Source organism: Diadema antillarum, unplaced genomic scaffold (assembly GCF_040938485.1).
Source record: "Diadema antillarum isolate AM-2024a unplaced genomic scaffold, OU_Dant_1.0 seq00000578_RagTag, whole genome shotgun sequence".
NCBI lineage: Eukaryota > Metazoa > Echinodermata > Echinoidea > Diadematoida > Diadematidae > Diadema > Diadema antillarum.
In genome coordinates, this window is record NW_027271513.1 from 330131 (window position 1) to 343681 (window position 13551).

The window sequence follows — 13551 nt, forward strand, 5'->3', positions numbered from 1 at the left end:
TTGTCACTCAGGGTGCTAGAAAAAAACCCCAAACAAATGAGCAAAATATACTAAACCAAACCAAACCAAAGAAAAGATCAAAATAAAACTTTGCCAACTTGCCCACTTTCCCAGGACAACCAAAATTCTTGTTGTTGGGCAAGTGCTGTGAATGGGGACTTGCCTGTTTAGTATGGGGCCCTTGCAGGAGAATTATGTTATGAAATGCACCTTTTCTGAGCCCCTACCCACACAACTCACTTTGTCTGTTACCATCTGACATGTTTATCATTCTATAGATGTTTTCAATGGGATACAAGCAGTGATGTCTAAATGCACTGAAATCCATTTTTTAATATCTGTAGAGCTCATTTCATGCAGAGCTTTGCGCAGTCTGCTAATGGCTTGCTGAAACAGACTGGATACAGTGCCCTCCCATTACAACAAACACAGTGAAAGTGACATTTTGTAACATCAAAGTGAAAATTCATGTCCCAAAGTTATTATCTTCACGTCTTAATATACATTATTTGTTCCTTTATAATGACATTTCAATATAACAAAAGAAACTGCCTGTCCCGAGGACGTCATTATAATGGGAGTCGCCTGTACATGAATGTCAGTATAGACGAGGTTCTGTGGATAAGAGCTCATATAATAAATCACAAACTCCCTGGTTCAAGTCCCCTTGCAGCAGTGACTGTGCCTCAGGGCGTGGTCCTTTATCCTTACTGAGTCCGATTAGCTATTTCATATGGTCATCTTACAAAGATAATGGTAATATTAACATGATATTCTCTTACCTCTTGACTTGGTGCTTTTACAAGCATCAAATACTTTCTTGTTCTGCAGTCGTAGAATATGTTCATGATCCTTCACTAGGTCAGTAGTCCTTGCAAATCGGGGCAGCAGTGGCTAGAGATGCTTGCGTTAATTGAACATGATTTGAATACCATTAAACACTTCCTATGGATGCTACTGAATGTTTCACCTTTCATATTATATACTAGTAGGTGAAATCTGCTTTCACTGACCCTATGCTGCTAAGCGGAGGGCACTGGAGTACTGTATAAGCTGTTACTTTCGTGAGGATTTAATTTTCATGAATTTCGCGAATCACCGTTGGATTGCGAATTTAACAACACGCGAAAATGTCTCCATGCACTAGGGTAAAAATGCATTTACATTTTTTAATAGCATCGGCATCAATTCGCAAAAATATCTGTATGCAAAAATAACAGCGTATACAGTACTCTTCAATTTCATCCTCATGGGAGTTTGTGGAACTTACCTGTACATTAGTAGCTTAAAAAGTGCAACCTTTCACACATATGACTCTTTTCGCTGGGCCAAGTTCAGCGAACTTTGCATGTTCATATTTTTGTGGATGAGAGTAGTTTCATTCAAAATCAAATGTCATCAAAGCTGTTCATATATTTTTTTTCCACTCCGCAGCATATTCCATGCTTCCACTGTTTCATGCAAAAGATAACACATACACCTTGTACTACCTATTTGAAAAAGCAACAATAACAAACTTTGTTTGATTTTTACCTCAATTTTGTCTCCTCTTGTGTTGAACAGGGGATCCAGATGCATAAAGAGATCAACGCCGTCAAATACCTGGAGTGTTCGGCGCTGACCCAGAAGGGGCTAAAGATGGTGTTTGAGGAGGCCATCCGGGTGTTCCTCTACCCCCCAAAGCCACCCAAGAAACGCAAGCATCAATGCACCCTCCTATGATAGAACCTCGCCCCTCTCCTCCCCCTCCTCCTCCCCCTCCTTCTCCTCCTACTCCTCCCCCTCCTCTTCTTTCTTCCTCCCGCGATACTAGATACTTCCCCTTCCCCTGCTTGTTTAAAAACTCTGTATCATGTCAGTAGCATTGATTATCAAAAGCCCTGTCTAGAACCAAGGATGGTAGTGGTTGATACTTTTAACAGTACTTCTGCTAGAAATGCAGAGACGAGAGTGTATGTACACCTGTAGGTAAGAGCTCGTTTACCGTTTGTCACAGCATCAGAGACAGATGTGAAATTAAAAGCAGAAGTGATGTATGAAATGATTTCTGGGGAAGACGTTCAGCTGCCTTTATGTAAACAGGGCTTTGAGCTCAAATTCCTTTACAGAGTTGCAACAGAGTCCACTTCGTGAGTCGGCGCCCTCGTGTGACGGTTGCTAATTGTGATTTAAGGATGACTTGTGACGTCCTTTGTGCAGAAAGCATGTGGTACGCTGTGACGCAGAAGAATTTGCATCGGATGTGTAACACTGCCCAAATATTTGAAGTCGGGCATGAGCTTGTTGAATGCATACAGTGTGTATGCAGTGATATCTTTTCTGCCTCTTTAGATTACTCTTTGAAATGCTCAGTACAAGTCGCTTTGTGGCATCGGTAAATGTACTATCTGTAAATTTTTTTAAAAGCCAAATCAAATAGACAGGGAATGTACTGTCTTATCTGTGGAAATGTATCTGATCATGATAAGAACAGCTTGTTCTTGTTTCTGTATATAAAAGTGTTCCAATTTTGTAAAGAAAAATAAAAGGAGAACATAAAGATTTAAATACTACTACGATGTGCATGTAGAGCAAGATGTACGGCTAGTCTTTGTTAAGTTACTAGAAATCTAAAACATGGCGTCCCACCTGCAGGTTCCATACGTTTCATTGACTTTAGGCGGTAGGTGTTTTGTGAGCATGATTTTATCCATCTTTGTAGTATCAAAATGTACAGATTGGAAAGTACTGCCATGTTACAGAGACTGGTATTTGGCGCACCTGTAAGTTTATTACGATGATAGAATTCAAGGAGCTATCGATGTCGATCACTGCATGAAATTTTATGTGTCAAGGGGTTAATGTTTTTTTATTGAATCTTTGTTGTTGTTGTTGTTGTTTTAAGAGGACTTTAGATTATTTGTACAGACCAGTACTGCATGCACTCTACTGACAATCCTTTGTGGAAATCATCATTCTTTAAAATTTTTTATTTTGAAGTAGCACAAAATATTTTAACCAAGGAACTTTTACATGTCTGGAAATAACAAGATATGCCCTTTTAAAGTTATCTAATGTAGAAGGTTAAAGGTGTACTACCACTGCATGTTACCCATTACTGGCAAGAATGTGTACACGTTTTCTGGACTTTGTCAATGGCACAAATAGGTGATTCTCTCACTGATGAATTACTAGACATTTGCAGGTCTCCAATGACTGATTATAATCTGATTGAACTTTGATTGGCTGCTTGTACATCATCAGAAAGCAACAATCTTTCAGACCTCAACACCTAATTTATGCAGGGTTTTCCCTTTTGATAATAAGCAATTCCAGTCGTATTCCACAGAATCATTTTTTGTAAGTTTCCTTTCTACGTTTGTTGTTAGACTCACTGGATGTTTTGTCAGTGCTGTATTTCAGGGGCCTCACTTCACACAAAGCTCACGGTAAAGAATTTTGCAAAGTCCGGTAGTTGTGGTTGCCATGGAAACCAACTAGTGAGCCACCAACCAGCCTTGAGCAGCTCTCTTTTTCCTATTCTAGAAGATGCTGTGGTGGCTGCAGGGTGTTGCCACCAACATCAGTTTGCGACTGCCTTCACGAAGTGGGACAAACTAGACGTAGAGGGGGGTGAGAAGTTATGTCGGAGAGAGAGAGCGACGTCTGGAGTGTGTAATCCCACGAAGGAAGTATTCAACGTGACGTAGAGTGCGCGTATCTCTGGCATGCCTGATGGTGGATGGTGCGTCTCCTGATGAAGGCATGCCACATGATCCAAGACCAAAGAAAACATCACTCCGCTTTTTGATTTCCACCCCCACCCCCCCCCCTTTGTGTCTGCGTCTCGCATTCTATAGAGAACACAGACGTTGACCTAGCATCGACCTCATGTATAGAACGATTTTGTGATGTATTGGTCACGAGGTTGGTAGGAGATGGCTGTTCTCCCATATGTCAATCCAAAGATGTAATGACTCAGTACCGCAGCGACATTTTTGTGACCATACGACTTCTCGTATGTACTGTTTTATCCTGTGTGTAGGTCTCAATGGCTGTTGTTAAAGTAGATATTCATCTCAGCTTATTGTATTTCAGATTGCTTCAGCTAGGTGAAGTGAACATTACGAAGCAAACTGTTATCAGGATTTCTCTTTTTCAAAAGCCTAATGTGAGGTAGTTGTCTTTTAAAAAAAAAAATCTTAGTATGTTGTCGATGATGTTGATTCTAGCAGTAAGTTGGCCTTTATTGTCGTTTGTTGGAAGTTGAGAACAGCTTGCACTAATGGTTACTTAAAGTTTGTAGGTTGATGAAGGTTTGCTATTTCAGGGTATCATGCTGACATTTCATACTGGCACAAGCTGAGTTATAATCTTGGCTGAGCCACTTTCCGTTAGGGCTGTTCTTGAGAAACCTTTCTTTTTTTCTTCTTTTTTTCTTATTTTTCAAAAGTTCCTGCACTTCATTTCTCACCCAAAAGCAGTGTTCAAAACCGTTGGAGTGCTTCGCCCCACACATGTACCAGAAGACAGACAAGAAAATTAAGATCGCTCTCTGGTTTGCCCCAGGTGACTAAAAATAGTCCACAAACATTCACAACCTATAACATCTTGCCATGGGAATAAAGAGGACCTACCAAGTTTAGAAATGATGGAGGGTATTCCTGATTTACTTGCATGTGTCAATTTCAGTACTGTGTGTGTATGTACAGGTAATGATTTGAGAAATCCAATGCAGTGGGCATTTGGGTTACATGGTGTTTTTTCACAGTGCACAAAGCATGAAAGCTGGTTGTAGATTTCCTGTCTCAATTTGGTATATTTTTATGCGTCCTCTGAGGAAGCCTGTCTTGGGTAGGCTGGATTCATCCATGTGGGACCACAGCTCTCTCTATACAATCAGCTTTTTCCATCATGGTGGTATGATGCTACAAGCTTTTCAAATCAGTTGTACAGTACTCTTGATACAGATATTTATTTGGGATGAAGGAGATTGAAGTGAGGACAAACATGAAAAAGTGCAAAATGATATTTGCCAAGTACTCTATATGCTAGATTTTATCTGGGAAGTCTTGTGTTTTCAATGTGCCATGTAAGGACTTTTCTGAAGAGCCATGCAGGTAATGTGTTGGACAATATCTACAGCCTTGCACACTCGTAAAAAGGAAAAATTGTCCTTTAATTTATGCTTGAAAATCATTTGACTTTTACTGCCAGGGAGGTAGAAACGGATTCCAACAGACAAATTTGAAACAGTCTTTGATAGTGGTTTCATTGTGACATCATTGTATTAGTTTCAGCTATATTTGTACCATGGACATAAACTTGTATGTGTGATACAGGTGGCAAGAAATACAATGTATCAACTCGAGTAGATTGTCTGGATATCTTCAAAACAAAAAAGCTCTGAGCTCAAAACATGTTTTTCTATTTGGGAATGCCAAAATTACCAGTGCCATGTAATTATATGGAAAAAGTGTGGGGTGCAGGTACTGCATACATCACATGTTGATTTTCGCAAGTCAACTGATATTTGCTAAATGAACAACTCCTGAACGTGTTGCCTCCGACGATGGAAATGCAAAGTATTGTATAATCTCCAATGTGGGAAATTGTGAAGTTTTCTCTTGAAAGGAGATACTTCTCATTCATCGTTCTGTCATTATGATTCTCGATTGCAATTGCAACCATATGCAAAATAATCCCACAAGACTCGATTTGGAAAAATATAATGCTCATGAAATATGTTGCCTATACCGTGCAAAAAGATAATGACTGCATATGCATCTACATTGATTAAAGAAATTTAGTTCAACAGTTTAGTGGAGGTAAGATGGTGTGGACGTGACACATAACTACAACAGTTATATGCGAGAAAATGAAATTTTGAAATTATGTTTATTGAACAAAGCTGTATCTGTATGTTGCTTCAGCTGGCCTTTGAGATATTTTCTGACGATGTTCAACCATTCGCTGACATTGGAAAATCAAGATTTGTACAAAACTGTGTAAATAGATAATGTATGTAAGTGTATAACACATTGTAAGTATGAGAATGGACAGGAGACTACTAGTATGTACAAAGTCAAGCTGAGATTCAGAAGAAGGAATTATGAGAAACAAGAATGTTACGAAAACAAGGAATAAACAGTTTTAGGATCCAGGCTTTTTGTTTTACTGTATAAACTGTTATTTTTGCAATCTTTTTTATTTTCGCAAATTTTGTGAATCACTGTTGGACCGCAAATTTAACAACACACGAAAATGTCGCCATGCGATAGGGTAACAGTGCACTAATGATAGCCTCGGTGTCAAGATGCAAGAACAACATCTCACGAAAATGTCTGTGATCTCCTCATTCGCAAAAATATTTGTACGCGAAAATAACAGCTTATACAGTAATATCATTATATGTGTATATCTGATTTTGGTTATATTTGGCTCATGTTATATTTAGTTCTTTTTTTTTACTATCACAGAGCATTTTCAAGTTTTCTTTCAGTCAATTCAAACAAGCAAGAGGATAAAAGTAAATGCAAATCCTGCTTGGTTGACTGACTTGGTCAGGAAGGGATTCAAATGAAGGTAAAATTAATGGCATTTGCTTTAACGAGCAAGAGAAAAATGAAAGAACTTTAAGTAGAGTGCGACCTTCAAGTCATAATTTACCATTTGCAGATGAAATAAAAACCCAGCATTGGTGCTTCAAAATAGGTCTAAAATGTGAGTTAGGGATAGAAACAACCAATGTAAAAATTTGAATTAGTATAATCAATGTTAAGTGTTCTTAAAATGTGAACAATGGTTATAGTAAAAATGTTTCCAGACTAAACCGCCTACAATTATGATTTATTGAGAAAAATAGTGATATCTCCTTATATATTAGGTTTTCTTGCAAAATTCTTATATGGTAGGATGTTTTGTGATACAGCTGACCTACAAATATGCATCAAATGTGATATCTTGAACATTTTGTTTAAATAACTACTCCCAAATGTAAACAGGACCTTTAACTCCTGTGAATGTAGTGAGAAGAGAGATTTATTCTTCATAAGGAATCAACAGATGGAAGTTTGTGACAACGCCTGATGAGTTTTTAAGCTTTTTGAATGAGTTGCCGTGCTCGTGGCAGACACAGTTCGATTCCCAGGGCTGCTCCTGAGATATTTACGGTACGAGTCTTGCTACTGCCAAAAGAGCTGCAAGTCTGATGTAGGATATATTTCTTTCTGTAGTGTATAGTCCTGATGTAATTTCCGTGAGTGAACTTTCAAGTGCAATGGGTAATGAGACAAATGTCTTTTGAGAAGTCGTTTTTAAATTGTACGCTTGAACTGAAATAGGATTCGTGTACAAGGGAAACTGATTCAAAGCACCTTTTCATCTTTGTCTCTGCACGCACATTTTATGGTCGCACGAAAAACTTTTGCACAAAACCACCTCCAAGGTGGTTAGGCACGCACTTGTAGTGGTTGTTTATATGGATGTCTGACATGGTACATCATAATGGTGGTATCAGATCATTCTGTGTGTATCCTATGGAAGAAAGCTGTAAGCAATTGGTATATGGGTTCTATATATGTCGCACTTGAAAACTCTGCAGAGTATGCTTTTATTGGAATCATATTGTTGTTTCCATGGCACCAAAGACCAAAGCGAAAGCTGCATTTTAATATGACTTGAAGATGGGACCAACTGATCCTTCAAAAAGAGTTTTGCCAAGAACTTTAAGGCATACGACAGCAGACACGTGTGCATAGCATTTCACCCACTATAGATTTTTTTCTTTTTTTTCAAAGTAACACTTTTGTAGAGACCAAAGTTAGAATAACACGACACACATGCGTGGCAATGATATTGTGTTGTATTCTGTCAACATGCATTTTTTTTTTTTACGTATTGAAATTCTCTCAGATGAAATAATTACTGTAATAAAAAGAGAGAAATAATGGGGGAAACAAAAAACTCCTCAAGATGTGCAATGAATACATGTATTCATAAATGTCATTTGAAAGAGGAATTCTCTGTTGCATAATAGCTGCCACTTTGTACCTTTAAAAAAGGCTGATTCTTCTTCAGCATATTATACAGTATGCTCGTATTCTGAAAGGCTAGATTTGCTATGGATTTCCACTGTTTGTTTTCATTCTTGGGACACCAAATGTCAAACCATGAAAGATATTTCATCAATGGTAATTTTATTTGATAAAATTGAAACAACACAGTGACTGAACGATTGATGCTTATTTATGTAGATGAAGGGCAATTTGTCAAGACAGTTAGTTGCAATTATTATCTAGAATTCATGAATTGGAATGAATTGTGTATGCAATACCTGCTGCTATAAGGATTAAAACCAACACTTGCTGTCAGGGGGAAGCTCAGTGGTCTAGTGAATACGATGCCTGTCTGGTGATCAGGAGATTGTTGGCTTGAGTTCAACATGACTGTGTACGCCCATGATTTTTTATTATCATGGATACTACTAAAACACTGAATAATTAGTGCGTATTTTCATCAATGCAGGGCCATTTGTCAATCAGTTGCCCCAACCCCCCCCCCTTAAAAAATGAAGTCAATGACTTTTCATAGCTTGAAAGTGTTTAATGGATTTGTATGAGGTCTAAGCTAGGAGAATAATCCATGTCTTGTAAAATTAGATGGCTCAGGGAAATACTGATCATTTTTCCTTTCACTGACTGCAATTCAATTTTTTTTTTTCTGATTACTTTCATAGCCAGCTGTTGCTGTAGAACTCTCCTTTAAAACTTGACACACTGAAGTCACTGCCTTGAATTTGGACATGCAGTTGCGAAGCCCGGGGTTCATATGTGTGTGCACATTATAGGTACATGGTTTTGTTTATTTGTTCATACAGTGTTTGTCCCTGAATGCCACAAGAGGCAGGGGGGATCTATTATGTAACTTTGCAGAGTGTAACTGTCATCCATGGAAAGAGCTGCAATCAAATAGACCCGCATTAACCCGTTGAGGACGAGTCCTGAGTATACTCGGGCAAGCCTATACGGGAAATGCGTGTGGTAGCAAAATCAAACCATCCTCAACGGGTTAAAGATTTGGTAGCGTGGGGAAACTGGGGTGGTCCGATTGAATCGGTCTCCATTCGCTGCTCTCTTGGGTACATTTGAAAATATGAATAGCACCTGTCAGCCAGGGTCCCATTTCATAAAAGACGTCAGAATAGCAGGAATGGCAGCTGCTTGTTGTTGCTATGACAATTGCCATTCCCGCAAGAGTTGCTATCATATCAACTTTTTGTCTCGCCCACCGGAGGTGAAGGCGAGACTAAGGGATCCAAATGGTGTCCGTCCGCCGTCCGTAAATGTTAAAGTTAACCTGCAAGACTCTCTTATGATGCATAACTTGGCAACTGTTGATCCCTATGTCTGTTTGTGACCAAACTTGGACGGTAGATGTCCTTTGGGGAGTTAAAGGTCATCACAAGGTCAAATCTCACAGAAAGGGGTCAACAAATTTTTAGGGCCCAATGTTAAGTTTTTATGGCGTGTTTCGATTATGGCTCATTACTTTTGATCCCTTTGTCCGTTTGTGACCAAACTGGATGGTAAATGTCCCTTGGGGTGTTGAAGGTCACCACAAGGTCAAAGGTCATAAGCAGGTCAATTCTGGGAGTTATAAAAAATATTAATTCCTTGTAAGCGAATGGGCGAGACACAATTTGGCACTTGCCTTGTTATGAAATGGGGCCTTGGTGTCAGCGAACATGAGCATCCATGCTGACACTCTTCAGTAATGGTCAACCCCAGTCAAGATTCTTCTACTCTGTGTGTATGGAGATCCTTGAATATACCCGAATGGAGCCCACCTTCTCACAACATGAATCCTAGAACTACCAGGGCCCCGTTTTATCAAAAGATAAAATCGATTTTAAATTTCCTTACCACACAGGCTGCCATTGACCTACAGTTGAAATCAACAATATGATCAATTTTAACTCTTCATAAAACAGGGCCCAGGTCTCTAAAGTGCAGTCTGTATTTTCTTCCCCCCGTAAAATGATGTTGCACTTGTGATTTGTTCTCAGTTTTGCATTCATATTTTCATCTAGCGTGGATGTACTTTAGAATTCTGTATTTTCATTTGCTGCTTTATTTGTGGTATTCGGTATCTGACAATAACTCGGAAATTCAATTATTAAACTGTCTTTTTGCCTCAGACATTGACTTGGCAAGATCTGTGCCAAGTACGGTCTTATTTCATTTTGTGTAATATGAACTAAAAGCTGCTCAAAATGCTCAAAATGCATGTGCCAGTGACCAAAGGATTGCTTGTCTTGCTCAGAAAAAAATGATAATAATGTTTGCAAAGTTTGATTTATTTCTTGTATGTTGTAGATTTCCAGTATCTTTATTACTATGTGTGGAGTAAAGTTAATTGTGTATCACTTGTCAAACCTTATGTGGAACTCGATACATTTTTTTGTGTGTGTGTGTCAAGCAATGTGCATCATTTTGTCTTGTAATGATAGGCTACGAAATAGAAACGACTTTGAGAACTGCAAACAATGTTTCAATGTTGTCATTGGCTAAAGAGGGCACACATCACACAAGTTTTCCGTAGGCTTAGTAGGACTGTATAACAATGTAGTAAGATTTGTCTCAGTGCATTTTGCACTTCAGCAATGTCATGGAGCTTAGTAGGCAGCCATATTGCTTTCATGCTTATCACCATAGTTCTCATTCACAGGATTTTTACCTGAAGGAATGTACAGGATAATGCATTACAGTTGAAATGCTTGAAAAAAAAAAGGAAGATTTCTTAGTCAGTGGTATTCTCAAATTTTACTGATCACTTGAGCATCCTGCCATATCCAGTTCATGTGGTTCTGTGGATGTCTGGGCAGGTGGCTATAGCACTGTTGGCCAAAAGAGGGCACACATCACAAGTTTTCTGGGACTGATTGCAAATATACTTGGTGTTTTCACATTGATGAACTAAGAATCCAAAACAATGTCAGATATGTAAGTGTACACAAGTTAGGGGTTTCAAAGAAAATATCTTGTTACTCTCCCAAACTATATACACACAGGACCTTACTCTTCTTAATGTTTCTCAAGAAATAAAGAAATTTGTAGAGCATCAAACATCCCTTTTCTTGGATGCTGTGTTGGTATGCTGTTACTTTTTGCGGGGCAGTATTTTATACCTTTTTTGCCGAAAATACTGGTTTCATGTTCCCCCCCCCCCCCCCCCGAAAAAAAGAGAAACATTTTTCCAGCCCTCTGAGTACTGTCATGCTTTTAACGAGGTTGGTTTCCCAGTATGCAGGACTTCATAATGGTTAGAGTGTAATTGCTGATGACGGTAATGTTTCTTATTTTATATTTAATTTATTTCATATTTAATATTTCTTTCTCTCATTCTCTCTATGGAGTTTGTCAGTAAAGCAAAATTTGCCTACACTATCAAAGTACTAGTAGTATGAATGTCTGTATTCACATGATTTTATGCTATCTTTTGTTATCTCTAATTGAAGCACAGTAGAAGAATTTCCCTGTATTGTGACACTGTTGCAGTAAATGGGGAGCTAGCATACAAATGACTTGGCAGCAATTGATGCTGAATTTTTTAAAGTTTTCTCCCTTTTTAGAAGAAGCTGCAATGAAATCACCCTATGTGCTTGCCATCATTTTTCTCTCTCTTTTAAGCCAGATTTGAACCCTGAACCTATAATTCTAATGTGAATTGCATTCAGAAATTTTTTTTTTCCAGAGTTTTATTCCAGTACTGTGCATTGTTTTATACTGATGGTATAGAATTATTCCTAATTCAATTCTTGTATTCTTCACAACGGAGGCATGCTTTGCTGTATGAACAGGTTACTCATGGGTATGATGTATGTTTGCTTAGGAGCCCAGAGTGTGAAAAAAGTATTTGCATTTCTGTAAGTCATTTTAATACGAGAAGAATGATAGAATAGTTTTTATTTTATGGGGAATTTTACCTCTACAAGAAACTTGATAATTGGTCAACTCATTTGAACTCTGAATGCATCAGAAATATGAATTCTTTTTCCTTCTTTGTTTAAGGAGACTTTGGTCGTTTGTGTTCCTTTTTTTTTCTTTCAAACTTTGGAGGGATAGTGTGTAGGTCATGGAGCATGTGTTTGTTTGTTTTTTATCAAACCATGACTCTGGAAAAGTTTGTCTCTTTTTTTTTTTCAGAAAATGTCGCACACCACTGTGTTGTGGAAGAATTATCATGTACCATAAAATCTTCAATTGTCGGTATACTTATTATTAAGTGGTAAACACTGTACATTTTTTTCAATTATGTTTCCATGTATATTTATCCCTTGGTGTTTCTCCAATTAATTTGATCGAATAAACTGATTTGCAATATGTCATTCTTGAGAGTGCAGTTTGTGTGGTTATTGCAGTGCACTATAGTATGTTATTATTATTATTGTTATTGTTATTATTATTATTATTATTATTATTATTGTTATTATTATTATTATTGTTATAATTATCATCATAATTACAGGAACCATGATACAAGGTCGCTGGTATCACCGATATTACCCCATATACTGTAAAACAAGGAATGTTCGCTTGCATTTGAATTTTGCAAATTTCGCAAGCGCCAAGATTCGCGAAATTAAAATGCATGCGAAATTTCTTGTCTACAATATATGCATTGAACACCAGTGGCAATTCGCGAAACTTTCATGCCATGAAAAAGGCCGTCGGCTCCAATTTGCAAAAATTTCGTGCCGCGAATATATCACGTTTTACAGTAATCACTACCTTGTAAATGAACTAAAAACAGAGATGAGCTAAATACAGTAATGGAAAACCACGACCACCAAATTCACCTCTTTAAAAGTGGTACAGTATTCATCGCATAATCGGGACAGGTTGGGAGTAGCAAACACGGCCCCTTTAAGCGGGGGTGTCCGATTTCGCGGCGAGTACTCGCCATACACTAACAGCATACGACATGTACATGTAGTGCACACACACACACACACACACACACACACATGCATACTGACGTATTGTACATGTACATGAATACACAACCACGCTACCCCTCAGCGCAACCCTCTAGCTCATTCACAACTGAGGAAGATTGTGACGTACACACAGATCACAGTGTATTGAAATTTGAAACACTCAGAGACAAGAAATTTGGACTTTGCCCTCAAAGTGTATGACTGAGATTAAACAACGTACACAGCCTGAGCTGTGTGAGCGAGGCATGTTTTTTATTGGATGTGAGTAGGAATTGCAAGCGAGCACATGGCTTTGCTTATGTAGGGGAGAAGAATGTTCGCAAAAGCATGTGTTTCGCAATGGCATGGATACTTATACACGGCGCTTTCGTGGCTATGCATGTACGTGTACTAGATGGACGGAGGTCAAAACACACCAGTCCGAAGCTTGCTTTGTAAGTTCGATGTAAACGACAACTGATACGGAATCTTTGAAATATTGTTGTGGTATTTCGGTAGATTTTTTGTGTAAAATATCAACAAAATCAAAGATCACTTGAAGAAAAATTGTCCCGTTTATCAGAGGTCCCAGC

At 38.3% G+C, this 13551-nt stretch overlaps 1 protein-coding gene across 1 annotated transcript in view; it reads left to right on the plus strand.

Moving 5' to 3' along the window:
- LOC139735440 (ras-related C3 botulinum toxin substrate 1-like) overlaps positions 1-1765 on the plus strand; it is a 37155-nt gene extending 35390 nt beyond the window's left edge. The window contains exon 6 of the mRNA XM_071646193.1: positions 1564-1765. Within this exon, the coding sequence (XP_071502294.1) occupies positions 1564-1722 (159 nt within the window). The 3' untranslated portion in view covers positions 1723-1765. The remainder of the gene's footprint in view (positions 1-1563) is intronic.
- Positions 1766-13551: the final 11786 nt, after the last annotated feature.